Source organism: Vidua chalybeata, chromosome 2 (genome assembly GCF_026979565.1).
Source record: "Vidua chalybeata isolate OUT-0048 chromosome 2, bVidCha1 merged haplotype, whole genome shotgun sequence".
NCBI classification, from domain to species: domain Eukaryota; kingdom Metazoa; phylum Chordata; class Aves; order Passeriformes; family Viduidae; genus Vidua; species Vidua chalybeata.
Window position 1 is genome coordinate 66,387,065 of NC_071531.1, and position 20,053 is coordinate 66,407,117.

A 20,053-nucleotide genomic window follows, 5' to 3' on the forward strand; every position below is an offset into this window, starting at 1 on the left:
TCCGCGACGGCATCGCCTGCGCCAAACGGAGACACAAATGCGTGGGCACCACGCGTGTTCCTGGCGCACTTCCCGCCTCCGCTCGCACACCCGCGGCTGCGCAGGGATGGGGCCACGTCCGCGCCAACCCACGCTTAGCAGCACCACGCATCAAAATAGCACCGCGCGGGGCACAAGAAAAGGCGGAAGCAAAAAAAAAAAAAAAATAAAAAGCAAGTGTCAGGAGTGGGATTCGAACCCACGCCTCCAGGGGAGACTGCGACCTGAACGCAGCGCCTTAGACCGCTCGGCCATCCTGACTCCTTAATGAGGGTTTCGGCCAGCCCAATTCAGTTCCGTCACATCCCGCAGTTTCCCTGAATGTATACGAAATGAGTGTGTATCCTTTATAGCACCTGAAGAGACGAGGCAGCGGCAGAGCGACACCGGGGTAGCAGGGCACCCCAGCTGCCCCTTGCACCCTCCAAGCACTGTATAAACACACCCGACAGACCACCCTGAAACACCATTCAGCAGTAGGAACCACTGTTCTGTCACCCCCTCAGTGACCATAGGTGAAGGGTGCTCTCAGCCCTCCACAAGAAACCAAAGATTTTTGGGTTACAAAGACCTGGTTACATTAGAGCAGTCCAGAGACCTGGACTAACACAGTTTTGCTCAGATCTGTAGGTAACTGTGCAAACCAAAGTCACTTATTTATTATTTAAAATAATTCGACTTTGAATACCAAAACCACACATTCACATCACTTTGCAGCAGAAATTTGCCAGTTCATGAGATGACAGCTAAAGGTAGCTGCTAGACCTTCAACTTCAGAATTTTCTTAAAATAGTCAGAAAAAATCCCCACAACAATTAGAAACTCAAGTTCTGTTTCATAGAAAATGAAGTATTTGTGGTGGTGGAACAGCAGGCCAGAGGCCTTACAAACTGAACCCTGACTTGAGCCAACAGAAGCTGTGAGAAAGCTGACAGCTCTTCATAAGAACAGAATGCTGCAGCAGTGTAAAACAACTTGCTTTCCCTGAGAAAGAACTCTAGGACTGTGAAAAAACACTAGCCACCTGTATAAACTGGTTTTGCAACTGTTAGGTAGAAAAATGAAAACAACATGTCACAAATAAGTCTTTCTGCATGTACACACCAGGGGATCAAGTGACCAATCAATACAGGGTAACAACTTGTTGTTATAGACAAGGGGATAGACACAGGGTGTTCTTTAAAACTCTATATAAAGAGACACAGAAATAAACAGACACCTTCTTTTGCTCCATGTAAAGTGTATCCCACGTCTTTCTTTAAGGACCTCAACCGCAACAGTCCTTCTAAGTCCTTCCTTAATTTTGTTACTCACAATTCTAAAATGTATATAGTCTTCTTACAGAATCACATTCAATTTTTTTTCCCCTTTCTTCATGCCCACACAACCTCTGAGCTTCCCTACCTCATGTTTGTCTCCCTTGTTCTTGTTTCACTTATGCCTGTGCATCTCCTGTCCAGAAAGTGTTCTAACTAGAAGGCATTCAGAGAAAACCAAGAACCATTTTTGTTTCAAAACAATAGCTTAACTTAAAACTTTATTAACCTTTGTATAAATTGATCAATATTGAAACTAGTTATTGAAGTTGATAACTTTCCAGAACAGTTACAAAAATGTAATTGTTTGTTCAAAATAAATGACCACCTCAGAACAGAAGTCTTATGAGGAAATCTGCAGTCATTCCTAGGCATAAATTACTTTCTGTTGGGTATTGCAAATGATAATTAGATGCCAAAGAGAATTTTGAGGTCAGCCAGGGTGAGCTTAGTGAAGGTCTCTCCTTTGCCTGACAGAATCTGCTGGGCAAGACCTTTCTTCCTCTTCTGGAGTTGCAGGATCTTTTCTTCTACCGTTCCTTCACAGACAAACCTAAAACAAAATTTAAGAAAGGACAAAACAAATCCATACCATCTCAAGTGCTACAAAAAATGTCAGTGTTATATAAACACTTCCCCAGTACATTTCAAAAGATTCATCTTACTTCGAAATTAATAATTAGCCAATTATGTGACCAACAAAATACTTATCCTCTTATTTTGTCTCAAATAGAGACAACCTCTGAACAGAAAACAGCTATCCTCATATACAATCATGATAACATTTCAACTATTAAGTCTGATGCACTTCAGGTCTCAGCTTTGGTCATCTGAAGGAACAGTAATTCTATGAATAAATCCTGTAATTATTGCATGATAACTGATGGCACCTATTAAACAAAAAACATTGTACCCAAAATAGCATTTTAGATTCCAGTCTTTGAAGCTGCTGTGCATTTATAATAACTAAGTTAATCTTTGGTACGTAGTTACAAATGCTTTTATAAAAGTCCGCTTTGACTCTCGTTAGAAGTACTTTACATGTTTTTTATTAGTGATACCAGAAAGGCTCAGGCTTAGGGATCACAGTCAAAAAATCTCCGTTCAATTAAGAGAAATGGTTTGGCGCCCGAACTGGCACCCAAGAAACCCCTGCTAGCTGTCAGGACAGCAACATGCATGCAAGTGCCACACAGAACACATGAAAACATTTTTATCCCACTGCCCAAATCTCAGTGTCACTGTCAGACCTTGTGTCTAGCTCTAAGTGGAAAAACCAAGGGCTCATCTCACTGACTAAAGCCAGACAGTATATAAGCAGCAGCTCCTCATTCTGCTAAGTAAAATGCTGACCTGTGTATCACAACATCCTTCTTCTGCCCCACACGGTAAATGCGGTCACATGCCTGGTCCTCCAGAGCAGGATTCCTATAAGGTAATTTAAAAAAAAAAAAGTTGCCTCATTTTCCTGCCTCCAGGGAATCCTGTCTTCTTCCTCTGTAGAACTAAAACTGCTCCCAGGCTACCTTAGGTGTACCAGCTTGATGGCCAGCCTTCACCCTGACTGTATTTCCCTTTGCCCTGGGTTCCACACAAAGCCAACTGCATGACTGAGACCGCTGGTTCATGTAGTCCCAGGCCTGGCCAACAGTTGCTACTCAGAGAAAGCTGAGTAGGTGGTGAGGAAAGAGTGAAGCAAAAAGGCAAACCCCAGTGAAAAAGGCCATCACTCAGGAATATTTATGTAAGAGGTGGGCCCATCTGATAAAGTTACAGGGAATACTTGTTGGTGTAACTCCCATATTGTAGAAATAGATTCTTAATGCTACTACTCAGCAGCTGGTTTTGTATGAGGCACATTAGCTTGCTTCGTAAGTTCTCATGAGTAATGTTTAGTTTAAAAAATCTACGATTTTGACTTTGATGAGACAACACAAATATTAGGAGCTTGCACAAACTCTTCTCATATGTAAAACCTAAAGGTACTTCAGCTGTGCCCAGTTACTGACTACACTCAACACCATTGATTTGTTTCAAACCAAGCTGCCTGTAGGCATTACTGCACCATTTCTATGACTGCAAAGAATTAAGCCAGGGACTGCCAAGACCCCAGTAGCATTTTGTGATACAGAGCTGCATACCTGAATTGCTGTTATATTCCTCTATTTTTTCTTGCCCCTACAGACCTGTATTTCAGGGAAGTGAGAACTGGATTGACAAATCAGTATCTTGGATGAAGGTCACAGTAAAAACACTTTTCCCCAACTAACCACTAACCCCAACTATAAACTAAACACCTCCCTCCTAACCCAGTTGCATCAGACATTGCATGCAGTGAGAAAGCAAGCAGCATGTCCTAATATTCTCTCCAAGATGGAATTTGTATTTCTCTTTACCAGTGCATGTCAAGGAGAAAGAGATGGTTTCCTCCAGTCAAGTTCAGGCCAACACCTCCAGCCAGCAACGAGACCAACATTACCTTCAAAGGCCAAGAGAGCGTTAAGGAACCTGTTTACAGTCTCAGAGTCAGACATCACATCTGCTCATAGCAGGGCTAGAGACTGCTTCTCTGCCCTGAATGCATACCTGAGGCCCTTTGGGATTGTTATTGAACTCTTCTACCACATCCATCCTCTGTTTGGGATTGACAGAGCCATCCACTGTGGCATATTTCAGCCCCAGGCGCTGCAGGTGCACAGCCACAACTTGGAGCATGCTCGTCCACTGAGAGACAACTACACTGGAGAGAGAACAGGGAGTTCACAACCAGCACTCTGCACTGGAACAGTTTGATCACTGCAGTGTCTCACCCAAGGGCTACAAGAATTCAGGCCCCTTTCCTCACAGCAAACTGGAGCCAAGCCCCTTCCCAATTCAGAGATAGTGGTGTAGTGGTAGAACTTGCTGGGGAAGACTAATACCCAATAAATTTCATATAAATTAAGTCAATAATTTTCACCTCTATTTTTGGATTTTACATTTTCACCTCCCAACCACAAACTTGAGTCTCAACACAGCTTTTTCTGAAAAATACAAAAATCAATACCAACACCAAATTTAGATTCACTAGAGCCTCTCACTACTCAGTTTCTTGGCCTAAAGAGTTTGTGAGGCAGGAATTCATTTAATAGTTTATTGAAAGGGAATTAAAGCAATGTTGGTGCTCCCATTCTTATGGGGGGAATGCTTTTTGGAAAAGACTGGAAAAAAGCTTTCTATAGGTCCTCTGATCAATGCATTCCTTTCTCTCTAACAGGTTCAGTTTTTCTCTCTACTTTAGTCCTCCACTTCTTTTGGGTTGTGGGGTGGGCAAATACTTCTCATCACAACCAAATTATTCCCAATCCTGTTTCTGGAGAATAGTCTTCTGGGCCTCAAGGCCTCAGATTTCTCACACATTCCCTTATGTTTACACTTATCTGTATCTTAAACTCCCCTCTTTTGTCTTAAGACTTTTTTTTCCTCAAGACATGTGTTCAACTACTGCAGTAGTGTCACCATTTTAACATACTATGAGTTTTGTATTCAATTATTTTAAGTTATTTCTGCTGTTGTCAAGAAACTGTGCTTTTCTCAATCACTATGACTAAAGAAAAGGACATGCTTGCTAACCTTTTCTGAGGCTCTGGGTGACTCTGAATAGTTTTCAATTCAGCCAAGAGTTGAGCTATCTGCAGGAAAAAAAATCCAAAACATTAGCCTGCTTGCTCTCATAATCCAGCTCATCTTTGGATATTCTTTATTAAAAGTAGAAAGTGATCAGAATAGCTTTTCAACTGGAATTTCTTCTGTGCTTAGAGTTTGAAGAGATTTTAATAGTCATTGGTAAGAACACTCCCCTCACAGAAAACAGGGCCAGGAAATCAAATCTTACAAGCCTGCCTTACAGATTCCAACCTTCCTGTGGGAAGTTACTGCAACCTCTCCTCTTGCTGCCATCCCTTTCTTCTAGCTCATCACAAGCACCATGATCTCACATGCAAGTTCTTCTGATCTTCTGGGAATCCAGTGCTTAAGATTTTCACTTACAGTTTTTCAGCAGTCACATTCTCACATGTTGCATCCTGGGATTGGGTTTTAGGGGTTCTTATTTGTGTTAGCTAGCCGAGTCCTGTGTACCCCCGCGCTCCCCCTGTGTTGTTTCCCCCCGTGGTTTCTGGCCCCACGCTGCCTGCTGCCAGATCTTCCCCCTCTGCCGCTCCTGTAACCACCCCCCCGTCCGGCCCCGGGAGACCCTGTGCCTGCCACCCCAATCCACACAACCCCACTCAGCCCAAGGCTCGGTGCCCGCCCCTGCGGGGTTCTCTGGTTGGTTGCTGTTGCTGGCATCACCGCCACGGCAGCCACCCCTATTTGATGGCAGGCCGTGGATCCTCTCGCCCCACCCCTCCATAAAATCCTACCCCGCCAGCACCCAGGCGCCATTTTCTCCCATGCGAGTACCGGGAGCGGTCGCGTCTTTCCATCAAACCGCGCCATGTGTGACCAATAAACCGTTCCTGCCAAGCACGGAGTAAATGGACAATTCCTTACCTCTTTACCGGATCCCTAGCGCACGGTAACAGAGGCTGGCCAGCCCACGCGCCCGGGACACGGAGCCGTGTCTGGGAACCTGCGGCAGCAAACCCCAGCGGCACGTGGAAGCTACGCCACAGCCGGGCTCCCAAGAGCCGCGTGCAGCCGGGGAGAGCGAAAACCCACGCCGCACTCACAGCTTCACTAGAAGTACCCCTCAACGTGAGAGAAGTTGGAGCCTTCCCAGAAGGGGTTCAGCAGGCTATCAACCTACTCATCTGATTTCATCTCAACTGGCAACTCAGCCTGATCTGCAATTACCATTTAAGAGGCAAAGTGCTGAAATTCAAGCTACAAGGAAGGTAAGAATACCACAACCAGAATACCTTGGTGCTCTCCCTGATGATGTCAAAGATATCTGTTTGAAAAGCTGTGCCATTGAGGTAGACTGTTGATTTGGAATCAGGAGACTGGAGCTCAGACAGTGTCAAAGCACCAAGCTGTTCCTCAATGGAGAGTGCAAGGCCTTCACTGTTCAAGTTAACTTGATCCAGAGCCTGTGGGAAGAAAGCAAAATAATAAGGGATCACAGTCAAGCCTGAGATCAAATTCAGTACTGATCCTGTCAGCACAGTATCTGCTGAGGACACTGGGTTTGAAGGATGCAACATGAAGACAGAACAATTAAGAAACACTACTGGATCAAACAGTCCCTTTGGACCTTTATTCTACCCCAAAAGGGGCACTGTATGGAAAGCATGTGAGCCTAGTCATTTCCTGTGGTCCAATCTCTTCAGACTGGCCCCCCCTAACATTTAACAACTGCAGGATTGCAGGTGGTAGAACATAAATTCCTGTCTGTTCCCCTAATAGCTGAGCTTTCTCTACAGCTACTATATATATATATAGTTCAGAGCCAAGAACTCCTGAAAGATTAATCCGCTTCATTCAAGGTAACCTCAAAGCACTGACAGAGCTCTCCAACACACAAGCCCTTGAAACAGGCTACACTTGTGCATTTTTCAAAGCTAGGTTAAGATTAAGACTTCTTTACCATTAAAATTTTAGTTCCCTTTTTATCTGAATAAAGGTATTTCCAAAGACACAGCTGCCCACATAAGTCATGCTGGGTATTGCAGCCCTTCAGTAGAAGGTAAACCCATCTAAAACATCTTGGGCTTCAAAACACAGAGTCCTAAAATTGACTCTGTTCATACTCTCATAGATAAGAGAAACAGAGGTGTTACCAAGTCTGTTAATTTGCAAAAGCACTTTAAAAAACCCCACAAAACCCCCCGCATCACTACAATGCGATTACCACTTTCAGTAAGGAGAGATGGCAGCAGCACTGACGGAGTCTCAAGAGCATGGACAAGACATGGACAGTACTTGAGACCTGGGAGGCACTTTGTGAGCCTGCTAGAAATTCCTTTTGACTGACTCCAAACTCCTGTGCAACTGTCAAGGAAGGAAGACAAAACATCAAGAGCTCCTGGAGGCATTTCCAAGCACTGCCCATCTGCCTCCAAGAAGAGGTTCACAAAGAGTAGTCAAAAATAAACAGGCAAGCAAATACCTGATTTAATATAGGAACCCATCAACCCCCAATTTAAGTAAAAAAGGTAAAAAAAAAGGCAACAATACAAGTCAGAGTATGATACACTATACACTAATGCTGACATATGTTACCTGAGCAACTAGACCTTTATTTCAAAGGAAGTTTTAGGCCCAGAAGGGTTAAGAGATTTTCTCAGAGCCACAACGAGAACACACTTAGAATACTAAGGTATTAAGTTTTTGTAAAATGTAGCATTTTCCCAAGAATTTCTAATTCCTGACCCCAGGTCTGTTCCCCTTTCTGAGCTGTGCACTTAAGAGCCACTTCTGAAAATGTTTTCAGGGGAGGGCATGCTCAAACCTTTCTGAAAGGGGTTACCACCATCATACTCTCTGTCTTCATTTTTCTGCTCTTGTCTCTTTAGGTACGACTGTAGTGTTGACCTGTAAAAACAAGACAAAGACACTGGGATTCACAGCAAGAAAAAAGGCAAGAGGGACCTGGACTTAGCAAGCTGATGATGCATTAAGGTAAGGAAGGTTTCATTAATCATCCAGTCACAAAATTATCACAAAAAATACCCAGTCTTGTTTAAACCAAGTATGATCAAAACCAAAGATGCATTTTGGAAAACGCAAGAGAAAGTAAGTCTGCTTTTTGAGTGTGAGAACACTTTTAAATGTATATTTAAAAGGAAGGAAGAGATTCTTCACAGTGAGACTGAAAGAGCCTAGGAAAACACAAAGTGATGCTGGCTTGCATTACAGCTATCTGGAGAGGCCAGCATAATTTCTAACTGGTCAAGAATCACAGAGCAAAGATGATAATTCTATCCTTTACAGGTGCTCACACATCATCATTTAAGAACTACTTGTTGCAATTTGAAGTCTTTGGAGTCTTGAAATCAGTGAGATTAAGTGGAAGGCTAGAATACAAAGCTCATATGAGGCATGAAAACATGAGAGAAAAGAAATTAATCACTTTTGCCTATTACCCAAACAGTGTATTTCAAACACACTAGACAGATAAATTCAAAGGGGAAAAAAATTAACAGGAGTTTGTGCAAAAGCTCTCCTCATCTGAAGTGAATTTCTCCTGATTTCCATAGCAATAAGAAACAAAGCCACAAAACACCGTATCTCTACCCACATTAATACCTGGATCTTGCAAAGAGCACATTGTACACAGATTGTTCCTCTGCTGTAAGTTTTAACTGATGCAACTGCGTCCTACACTGGGGCAGAGATACCTGAAGTGAAAATTCAGAGGATCAGACATATGTAGCACAAAAGTAGTAGAGAGCATCACATACAGCAGCAATCCAGGATTTAACACAATACTCTAAGTCTCAAGAGTATCTCAGAAGATAGCTGTTTGTTATAGCTGTATGTATTAATGCAGTTATCACAAAACAGACACAATAAAATCTTTATTCCAGCTCATCCAGTAACAAGTTCATACTATGTATGTACTGCTCAACAACTACCACAGAGGGATTAATTTTTGTGTTCTTAAAGTACCTTATTTCCCCATTCAAAATCAGACAGTACACCAAAACTATACCTTTTAAAGGCTAAAGACACACCTATGACTAATACTCCATTCAAAAGACTGTTCGTAAAAAGCAATGCAGAAAGCCAATGCTCCAGCACACACCAGGTCCATTTGACATGTGGCAGCTTGGGTTCTCAGATCTAGGCTAGTCCAGTGATCTAGACTAAGTGGCCATCTACATGCAATTACTTGGCATATTTTTGTCTGCATGTTATTTATAATTGAAAGGTTTCATTATTTTCTTTAATTCTGCTTTCTGAGTAAGCAACCAAAGCATGCCACAGACATTTGCTTCTCTTGTCAAGAGGCTGCAGCAGATAGGAAACCCCATCCATTAACAAATTTATGCATGTAAATAACTAAGTGTCTGCTGCAAGGAAAACAATGGAATGATGGTATAGTTTTGGAGGGTAAAGTTCTTACCAGGGGCTTGCCAGCTGAATCCAGCTGGTCCTTAGTTCTCTGCAGTAAGAGGCTCCTGGTTAAGAGGCTTAGCCTCTCCCCTCCCTTCCTTGTGTTGTTATCTACCTGGTACTTCCAAACTTTGTATTCATCAAAAGGAGAGCAACGTAGAAACCTGTGACAGGAAGGAAGGAAACGTCATACCAAGGGAAGAAAAGTTCTTCACTTACTCTGGAGTGACCAGAACCAAATTTCTTGCAATTCCTTGCTACCAAAACAAACCATTTCCAAATGCCATAACTGCGTGACCAAGGACAAGTAAAACATTTCCAGCATAATGGTGGTGATAACTTGTTTGCTTAGATGCCCTACCATCACTAATACTGTAAACACCTGTTTCTGGTTCTGTACCTATCAATTCCTCTTAGCCCATTATGTTTCAAGCACCACCAGCAAACAAAGGACATCCAGATGCAGAGGTACTTGCCGAAAAGCATATTCATCTGTGTTTTCAAAATAGCAAACTTCTTACTTGACAGTTAATTTGAATTATCCAAAATTAATTTCAAACACAAGTTCTCTCTGGTTCTCCAACACCATTTGTAACCTTTCCCCCCTCAGCAAGCTGTTTATCATTGTTCAGAGAACCCAAAGTTTTCACCCTTTCCTTTCAATGCCCTTGTAGCACAACACTCCAAGAAGGTCCTCCCAGGATGACCTGGTAACAACAGGGATTAACTCATAAAACCTCTGTTCATTAAACTTGGTTTTGTGCATACTCATCCTGAAGACAAAGGAGATCCAAGGTAATTTCCCCTTTGTTCTCCATGGAGGCAGAAAAGCTACATGCAATAGCAGACACACGGTCAGCCTTGTGCAACACCTCAACCACAGCCTTTGCAATCCAGTGTTAAGCATTAATATAACTAATCCTACTACTCCACATATCTTAGAGACATCTCAAACTTAGAAACAACTTCAGCACTTCATCAGAGAAGAACTACTAAGACTGGATCCCTGTCCATGTGGTGACATGCAGCCAGCTCACCTCAGGAGAGAGTACATGTCCAGCAAGTTGTTCTGTATCGGTGTCCCAGTGACAGCCCATCGGGCACTGGCTCTCAATTTGCACACAGCTATAGAGGTTTGAACCCGTGGGTTTTTAATATTGTGAGCTTCATCCAATATAATTCGAGCCCAAGCTACCCTGAGCAAAGGGGAACAGGGAGATGATCCACTCTGAAAGAAAAAGCAGGCTATAATCTGAAGCAAAACCTAGGTTCTCTAAGGCAGCACAAGCAAACACATTTTTCCAGCATGAAATATTTTCCTGATGTTAGTCAGCAGCAGTTTGTGCTCTTACTGTCATGTAAGAAATGGTCTTCAAAAATCATCTCTTTAAAGCTTCCACATTTAAAGTTTATAAGCCAAAAACTAACTTATTTGCCTGATCTTAATAACAATTTCTAGTATTTTGTTCATTTTCTTGCTTTTAACATTTTATCTCATAATGTTGTTGCTTCAAGAGGTGTTTCATATCAGTAAAGTTTTGCTATGCTGAGATGAAGGACCATATATAATTATCCTGATCTCTCAAAATTTTATAGATACCACCTAGAAATTTCAGGAAACTCCAAGTCCTGTTTTCTTCAAGAGCTACATCTAAAGCTGTGCAGAGGTAGGAGACAGCAAGGGACTGCCTCTACACTGTGTAGTCATTTCAGTCAGCACTCAGCAACCACATCATTATTTTAATAGCCCAGCCAGCACACTGCTGTTTCTTCAAGGCAGCATGAAAGCTGCATCAGTCTCAGCTCAGACTGACCCAGAGCCTGAGGTTTCTGGTAGTTTGGGGTAACATTAGTGGTTCAAGCAACAAAGGACATCAAACAGGAGATTCTACTACTCCTTCACCTCAAAAGGAGAATGAGATTCACTAGTGCATTCTTAAGATTACTTCTGACAACATTTCAACTGTCTGTATTCAATGTACCATATTCTATAATTCTACAGAACAGATATATTGTGAATATATCTATTCTTGCTCCACTTCACAGCACTTCCTCTCATCACTTTGCTTTTACAAAAATAATCAACAGGGGCTTATAAAAAAGAAAATCAAGCTGCTGTTCACTGTAGCACATATAAGGTGCTACTTGAAACAACAATGGTTTGTAACACCTCAGAACAAAAACTTTAAGGCAATTCCCTATTGACACTGTGGCTTCTCACCCCCACATCATGGTCCTGAGCAGGGACTTCCCCCTCCTCTTTGGTTGTGGGAACCTCCTTGGAGAGAAGGCTGTAGGTTGTGACAACAACATCATATCCAGAAAGCCTGAATGCAAAGAAAGTAGTGATGAGGGGCAAGAACCAATAAGGAATTCATTTTGCAAGAGAGACTAAATGCATGCTGAAGAATGCATTTAAGAACAACACAGTGCTACAGGAACTGAAACCCTGAGTTTTACAGAAAACTGAGCTTCATTGCAGTTAAACAGGAAAAACTCATCATCCCCATTTTATGGATACTGGAAGTAGATACATCAAGCTCAAGATGACAGTAAAAGCCCATTGACCAGAATGCACACTACATGGCATGAGACTTGCTTAGAGCCTGGCACCCAGGAATACTGCTCAGCATGGTCTGAAGAGGTCTAGAAAATATGCTGAATCATACATACTGCTGATAAAAAATACAAATACAAAGCACAGGCATGGAAGAAATTGCCATTGACAATCTTTGCAAGCAAGAGCTATTCTGGAGAATATACACCTTTTATTTTGCTATCAGAAGCAACAACAGCCTCCACCAGAACCACTGAGCATGGGCACAGGCCATAAACGTTTTACTAAATACACCTTGACAGCACACATCAGCCTGACTTTCTGGACCTTCCACATTTCAATACTTCACGTTCTCCCATCATTCTACATCCACTTTCATTTCAACTTTGATAAACACAGTCTCTTGCTACATAGTATTTTACTTTTCCTGATCATATTTATGGTTTAGCACTTACACCTCTGCATGCTTATCTCGATTTGCCCCGTGGTACAGATAGACCCTCAGTTTGCCAAAGGCCACACGTCTCTCAATCTCTTTCTTCCAGTGATGGATCAATGATGCAGGACAAATGACTAAAGTGCCATGGGAAGAGATAACAGTGAAGTCTAAAAGAAAATATTGAAGACAGGTTTCAACATCTTCACATTAGACTAGAACAAAGACAGAATTTTTGGAAATTTGCAATTGAGAAGAGTGTCCAACCAATTCCATGAGGATGCAGACAGTACAGACTGTGGACAACAGAAGCAATACTCTTTAAAAAAGCACTAACATCCCCAGTACCTGTGGACAAGATAAAAGTAATCTTTAGGGGAGAGCTGGAAAGAAAAAATACCAGCTACAGAGAGGTGTGTAGTAACTAGTAACTATTTGAAGTCCCTATAAAAACTACGCATATGTTTAAAAAACTATGAAATCTTTTCCAAACCCAGCATATGCTGGCTTTAACTATTTCAGGAAAACAGTAAAAAAAAAAAATCTCCAAACAATAAAAAGTAATGGGTCGGAAAATCCTACACAGCCAATGGGAGACAAAAATGACCCTGATCAGAGAAAGGCCATGCAAGGAGGCACAGTACAATTTAGCCAAATCAAAGTTTCCTGCAGAAGCAAAGTGAGCACAGATACAGTGTGTTTTTCTACAACCCCTTAACCTGTAATGCTTTAGACACTTCAGATGGCACTTTCATCATAATGTATGTGCTCTAGGATGGAAAAAATCTGTACCATTTTTGGATAACCATATTTCTAATGTCTGCTCTCTTTTCTCTGTCTTCAGCTGCTTCTGGGCCAGAATGAGAGCAATCATCGTTAGCGTCTTCCCCAAGCCCATGTCATCCGCTGCAAAAAGACAGACACAAGTTATCACCTGCAGAAATGAGTCCCCGTGGATCTGAGGGAAATACAACAACAAAGTGTCCTGGGGAACCCAGAAAATCAAAAATATACAGATGAAAATTTCAGGGTACAATTTAGTAATTGGTTAATACCCGTACTTGGTAATAGGGCACAGAAAAACAAGCCCTTATGACATGTCTACAAAATAACCAGTTATTGGCCTCCAAGTAAGTTACATGCAAAACCTTACTGCCATAGATCTGCCCCACAAAATCCACTTTGCCATTCTGTTGCTCACCCAAAATTCCTCCGCACGGCCTCTGACTCTCTCTCCAGAGGAGCCATGCGAGCGCCTGTTTCTGGTGCTGCAGCAGTGGGACCTGAGGGGGTGAGTGAGACAGAGGATTTGAAGGAAACACCTGGCAAAATTTAGACACTTCTGATTCCTGTATATATTGTCATGTTCAACTGCTTTACTACAATCCTACTAAAAGGAGTTTACCTACCTGTTCTTTTTCCACACAGGCTGGGATACCCAAAGTAAGCAACTTCTGCAGACAGAAGGTCAGCAGTCCCATAGATGAGTCTTCCTAACGTTTCCTGCACTAACCAGCCTAGTGCTCTCAGAGAGCAGATAATGATGTCTTGTTCAGCTGGAAAATCCACCCCAAACTGCCTTGCTTACAACAGCTACCACTGTCAAAGAAAGGGATTGAGAACATTTCCCCTTTTCTCACCGAGTCTAAGACCCCTACAGACTCCTGAAGCAGGAGTACCTGTACTACCACCACAGGACATTCAGTGGCCTTCCCCACCACTGAAAAGGTCCCAAGGCAATGTGACAAGTGACACAACATATATGCACCTATGCACCACCCTGTAAAGGCATGTACCTTTGTTCCAATACCTTGCATATAACCTCAAAGAGATCAGAACTTCTCTGGAGTCCACCACATTCCATGAATGCAATCACCTGCAAACCTTTTTGGAAAGATTATTTCTTATAGCTCACCAGGAAGAATGAGCAATGAGGTTCTCAGCCTATTCCTCACACCTCTGTTCTGCCAGGCACATACAAACAACATGGATGGAATGCAATTAGAGTATCTTCTTCCAGCAGGATGCAAAATATGTCAAAGTGGGAAAGAAGGAACACTCTAGGGTACCACTCAGAGGTTATGATTTATTCATCAGCATGACAGCTTCCATCCTTGCCAACCCACCTTCAGTCCAGAGGGATCTTCAGCTGCTGTCTCCTCTGTTGGACAAGATTCTAGAGATTTGTGAAGATGATTAATAGCCTCAAATGTGGCACTGTGTACAGCCCTGATTTGGTCTTCTGTCATTCTTCCCCCATACAGATTCTGCACACCAACACTCACTGCGAAAATACAGTACCAGAGATGTGTTTACAAAGCTAACTTTCCCAAACACATCTTTCACCTCAGAGATTGACTTCAATGGCTACAGATGCCTGAGGGACAGCATGCAGCAACAAAATAGGCTTAGCACTCTCACATGTATCCACAAGTTGCAGAATTATTTCAGAAATAGTACTCAACAGGGTTCTCTATAATGGCAAAGTCTTTCTATACTTACTTCCAAAACTTTGGCCACACGAACCCAAAGTAGCAGCAGCTGAGGGGTGACTGTGTGAGCCTGCAGAGGCCTTTGCTGCAGGATCCTGGAGCTGGAGAGGTGTTATCAACTTCGTACCACCTGGCCTGTCAACTGGGTTACACAAAGACTCTTCACAGCAGCTGTTGCTTGTGCTATCCTGCCCTTAAGGAGAAAGGAATCACAGGCTGAAAAGGTTGCACAGAGAACCTCAGAGCCTTGCTCTACAGCCCAGAGAAGAGCCTATTTGCCCAAGAGCCTGCTTGCAAAACACTGTGAAGTGGTGACACCAGTTTAATAGCAGATTACCACATCACCTGAGCCACTGCAACTACCAGAGTGTGTTCTTGGCCTGCTGCTGTGACAGGCAATGTGTCCAGCTGCAGCCTCAGTGTGTGGTTTACAGCAACACAGTGAACGCTGCAACTGTGATCAGAGTAGCATAGACAACGTCAGTTTTGCACCCCCATGGTTCCCAGATGATGTATTAATTTTGAAGGCATCTCTCTTGTCAGTATTTTGGACATAAAAACTATTGAAACATCCAAGAACAAATGGGCCCAGAGAGCTCATGAGCTTTTCTTTCTCAGGAATGGCACACTGGAAGCTGCTCATTTTGAATCTGGTAACTGGGATATTCAGTGACAACAACATGCATGAACAGCACAGTTCCACAATGCATCACAGGGAGTTAACAAGTCATTGGCATGTTCTCAAGAGATTCCTGTCTCAGTCATGTAGCCAAAGCTGGAAACCTAGATCCTAATGGTGGAAGGAAATTCCCTTGGGAAGCCACTACATTAGGGAGGGAACATTGAGTTGTTCCATTCATCTGCTCCCAGACACATATTTTGCAATTAACACTTTTCATCATCAGTAAATCTCAACAGACAAACATTTTATAGACAACAGGCCATATATAAGTATATGCTAAATTCCTCCATATTAACAACTATTTTAAGACAGACTGTTTTGTAAACTTCTGGAGCAAAAAAAAAAAAAAAAATTAGCCCTACCTTTTTCACTACTATCTGCTGTTGAAATGTTAAGAGCACTGAGTGCAGCTTCCAAATCCTGCACTTGCTTTAATAACCGTTGCCCTTTATCTGGCAGCATCTGAATGTTCACTGTAGCCAATGTACTCTGCAAAGAAGAAAGAAACCAAAAGTTGAGTGTGGTCACCAAGCTCTCTGCCAACACAGAACAATCGGGTCAGAAGTCTAAAAAGAACTAATCCTGTCCCATTTCCATCTTGATACTGTTCTGTCATCTGCAAAAGCTTTTAAATGACATTCAGTGCAATTAAACTGTTTTTTAGCAGAAAATAAACTAATCATTAGTGTTCTTTGGAAAATTAACCATTACTGTTTCATTAGAAAATATGAGGTGAGTCAGATAATCTTAACATCTCTCAAAACAGCCACAACATTTAACCTACTTGCACCTTTCTTTCTATGCTTGCACAAACAACAGTTCTGACTTTATTTCAAGGTTCTGTTCTAAATGCTAGACAAACAGGGGGGTTCATAATGAAAACTGTAAAACATAGTGATTGCCAATTATTGGGGAAAAAAAAAAGCAAACAGGCAGATAGTTTATTTCACCCTAGTGTAAGCTTTCATAGCTGGATCACTTCTACTGCACAAGGCCAAGAGAGGCTACGAGAGACAGCCATGTTATTTACAAAGCTTAAACTGGCTGTGCACTATTCCATTTTATGCAAATTACTTTCCAGGTAAAAGACAAGACACAACCTCAGGTGGGTCAAAACTGAATATCCCCAAAGGCAGAAGATTGTACTACCTTAGAAGTAATTGGTTTGTATCTGCTTAATACAACCAGTCTGTACAAAGGCTGAATTTCCTCCCATGCCACATCTTCCTAAACCCCATTTTGAGTTTCTGCTGTGAGGAGATATCATATTCTGATACCTGTCACAAGTAAGGGAAGTCACTTGAAAACAGAACAATAAACCCCCCAAATAATAGGTGCAATAAATGACCTTTTTTTGTTTCAGCTGGACTAGAAGATGGTTATGAAGCACTTTAGGGTCCTGAGGTCCTTCCATGTGATGTGATGCTGCTGCTCCTGGCAAAGGTGTCCCCTGCACACTCTTTCCTGAAGGAATCTCAACTGATTTCTCAGGTTTACTTTCACCTGATGAGGAACAAACAAATTGTTCTTCATCACTATCACTGCCAGAGGCTTCACCAGGAGGCTCTGGCAGCCCTGGCCCGAGTTGTGCCTTGGGCAGCTCTGCCTCGGCCCCTCCCCTCAGGGCAGCACACTGCGATGCCGACTGTGCTCCTGCTGGGGAAGGGGCGTCTTCCTTAGACACCGGAGTAATTTCACCGTTCTTCTGCCCAGTGCAATCTTTCTCTCTTGTTTCTTTATCCCTATAACTTTTTAAGCTTTTTTCTCCAAGCTGCTCCTCTCCTGGAGGCTTGGTACTTTGCTTTCTAAGACTTAGTGGGAAGAGTTTTGATCTTGTGCCTGGCTCCTTGTCCACACAATCAGAAAGGTTCTTGGATTCCCTACCACTGCCACCATATTTCTCTTCCTCTGAAAGTGTATTTTCCCCATTCCTGGTCTCAGAAAGGCAAAGCTTAGATTCAGACACTGTAGTCTCCTGAAGTTCTAGATCACTTTTACTTCCTGTGGATGACTGCTTTTTATTTTTCAGCTCTTCTAGAGGTACTGTCTCTGTGGAGGAATCAGAGGTCGATTTCTTTTCTTTACATGACACCAGCACACTCTCATTCTCTGCTTTAGCTCCTTTTGCTTTACTTTCCTCTCCATTTATTTGCTTCATTTGTTTCCAGGATGATGGTGCACGATTCTTGTCTAGCACTTTGAATGGATTTCTCTGGCTAGTGGGATTGAAGAAAGGTGCTGTTCTGGGCTGGGATTCCAAGGGTTTTGACGCTTTGGTAGCTTTTGGATCCTGCAATATGTACATGGCAGTAAATGCTAATGTACAAATTATTAACACAGGTTAATAACACACAACCTGATCACCTCAAGCAAGACTTCATCCTCTACTGAGATCATCTTTCCTATTATTTTAACAGAGTCAGGGTAACATTTCATAAGAAATCCAAAACAAAATGGCTGGTTTTCTACTTTCTTTGCCATTCCCATTGTTTTTTGAGATCAAGTCCCAATAGCACAATCTCTAGAAAAGAGGACAGCCAAGAATCAAATCCAAGCTTCTTCTAATACTGAAGAATAGTGACTACTTCACACAGCTTAGGAGAAAGGGATATCTCACCTAGAGAACAGCAGGACTGACACACTTTTCAGCCGGAAAACAAAATCTCCCACTAAGTAGTTTCAGAGGTGATTATGGTATATGTAGTGAAAAATCACACCAGAATAAGGCAATACTATAATACAAACACTCTTACCTGCCATGGGACGCTTCCACACCATTTCCCATTCAACTTGCTCTTAAGGCACCGGTAAAACAACCTACCAAGGATTAAAACAAGATTTCAATTCCAGGAGCCAGTAAAGAAGCTCTAAGCATTATTTTAAAAGTACTTTGCACCAGAAACCATCACAGCCAAGTTCTACTAATCTGTACTTTACATTCAGACCTTTGCATAACAAAAGGCTGTGAACACTGGCAACAGAGCTTTTTACAGGAGTAGTGTTCTCTGAATAAAGATTCCTAGGGTTTGGGTTTTTTTTTTTAATTTTAGCAATAGAAGAGTAACTGCTCAGGCAAAAATACTGTCTATGTTTAGAGCCTTAGAAGCATTTTTATGATTTCAGCTCTTCTTTTAGTTACACTGCACAGCTCTTCTTTTAGTTACACTGCACAAGCCACCTCATCTTGACAGCAAATACTTTGGATGCAATTTCTTTTTTAAACTAGCAGCCAACCAGGACTGCTGCAAATACTTTATCAGAACTAATACTGGGGCATCTGACGCTGAGTTTGGATGAATCCAACCACAGAGTCATGTTCAATTCTGTTAAAAACAAACATTATCTGATGATCCAGGTTTATACTATTGGATGTTACTGCTAATTAAAGTGGCAAACATTTGGAAACAGGGTAAGTGAAGGCCTCAAGGCTCAATGACTCTTTTCAATTTTAGAAGGAAACTGCAAGTTCTCTCTGGTTCTCCAGCACCATTAGTTTCAACATGTGCAATAAACCCCTGTTTTCACTTTGAATGACTGGTAGTTCAACTCTCTCACTTGTTCATAAGCAATAAAGAGAGCTAAGATCCTCCTGATCCTAAGAATAACGATCTTTGTTTTTAAGAGGCAGCATCCTACAAAGTAAGTCTTCAAAGATGCCATAAAAATGAGATACTCTAAATAAAAGCCCTCCTTTCCCCACGAAACACAGATACAGCTTAGATGGATGTTAAATCCTCATTACAGAAAAACTACTTAAATCACAGGATTCAAGTTTTTCTGATGTAAAACTGTAAAAACTATATGATCATTAGTCAGAATCAGCTTGAGAGGATTATTTTAAGCACTGAATATAGGATAAAGAAGGAACGTAAGTTTTACTCGTTTGAAGGCAGACATACGTGTTTTAAAAAATTTGAGAAACTTACTGGTACTCATCTCTGTCTGGCTGCTGAACTAGGACTTGCAGCTCCACCACGCACCCCTCATGGATCAAGCAGTGAGAAGCAGGAACCCTGAAAAGAGGAAAGGAGAAGCGGAAGAATACAGACAAGACGAACTGCCCAGGGGACTGCCACCGCAAAGCAATCACTTGCGACAAAATAAAGGCTACGTAAGAAAACATGTTTGCGACTGCTGACACAGCAGTGAGCTTCCCTCAGGACAGCCAAGTGTGTCCCCTGTCCCATCGTCCCCCTCCTGCCGCCCCTGCCCTGCACCTACGGCGCTGGGAGGACGAAGCCGCAGGCAGCGGGGCCCTGCGTCCCGCACACGTAGAAGCTCTTCCCTTTGTTGGGGCCATCGCGGACGCCCGTTTTCAGGAAGCAGAGGGACCCTGCGGAGAGCAGAAGAGCGGAACTGGTCAGGCCGAGCCCCCCCACACGCCGCCCCTCACGGGACCCCGGCCGCCCCTCACCGTGCTCGGAGCACAGCACAGCCTCCATGGCTGGGCAGCACGGCCGCGCCCACCCTTTAAACCGGCCAATCCCGCCG

The 20,053-nt window shown here is 42.6% G+C and overlaps 1 protein-coding gene and 1 non-coding gene across 3 annotated transcripts; both read right to left on the bottom strand.

Annotated features, from left to right (window-relative positions):
* Positions 1-217: 217 nt before the first annotated feature.
* On the bottom strand, positions 218-300 carry TRNAL-CAG (transfer RNA leucine (anticodon CAG)). The gene has a single exon. It is a non-coding gene; the product is annotated as a tRNA-Leu (tRNA).
* A 1,263-nt stretch (positions 301-1,563) lies between these two features.
* On the bottom strand, positions 1,564-20,018 carry TTF2 (transcription termination factor 2). 2 transcript variants are annotated; one of them, XM_053935937.1, is made up of 23 exons: positions 19,977-20,018; positions 19,784-19,895; positions 19,489-19,575; positions 18,316-18,379; positions 16,911-17,852; positions 15,925-16,051; positions 14,891-15,073; positions 14,515-14,672; positions 13,590-13,671; positions 13,181-13,294; positions 12,408-12,558; positions 11,617-11,722; positions 10,433-10,623; positions 9,406-9,559; positions 8,586-8,677; positions 7,789-7,871; positions 7,189-7,328; positions 6,257-6,427; positions 4,968-5,026; positions 3,942-4,095; positions 3,752-3,834; positions 2,709-2,783; positions 1,564-1,908 (listed from the first exon to the last, which is right to left on the bottom strand). In XM_053935937.1, exons 1-23 carry the CDS (start codon positions 20,002-20,004, stop codon positions 1,764-1,766), a joined length of 3,501 nt encoding a protein of 1,166 aa, XP_053791912.1. In that variant the 5' UTR covers positions 20,005-20,018; the 3' UTR covers positions 1,564-1,763. The 2 variants fall into 2 exon arrangements, with proteins under 2 accessions (XP_053791912.1, XP_053791913.1); XM_053935938.1 differs by lacking the exon at positions 1,564-1,908 and adding an exon at positions 3,497-3,541 and having other exon boundaries at positions 2,715-2,783.
* Positions 20,019-20,053: the final 35 nt, after the last annotated feature.

Excerpts from the sequence above, each read along its gene's own strand:
- TTF2 (XM_053935937.1), bottom strand. The coding sequence starts at position 20,004 with ATGGAGGCTGTGCTGTGCTCCGAGCACG. Across the intron at positions 19,576-19,783 it reads GGCTTCGTCCTCCCAGCGCC|GGTTCCTGCTTCTCACTGCT; the intron begins GTAGGTGCAGGG and ends TCCTCTTTTCAG. Across the intron at positions 13,295-13,589 it reads GCCGTGCGGAGGAATTTTGG|CGGATGACATGGGCTTGGGG; the intron begins GTGAGCAACAGA and ends GTCTTTTTGCAG.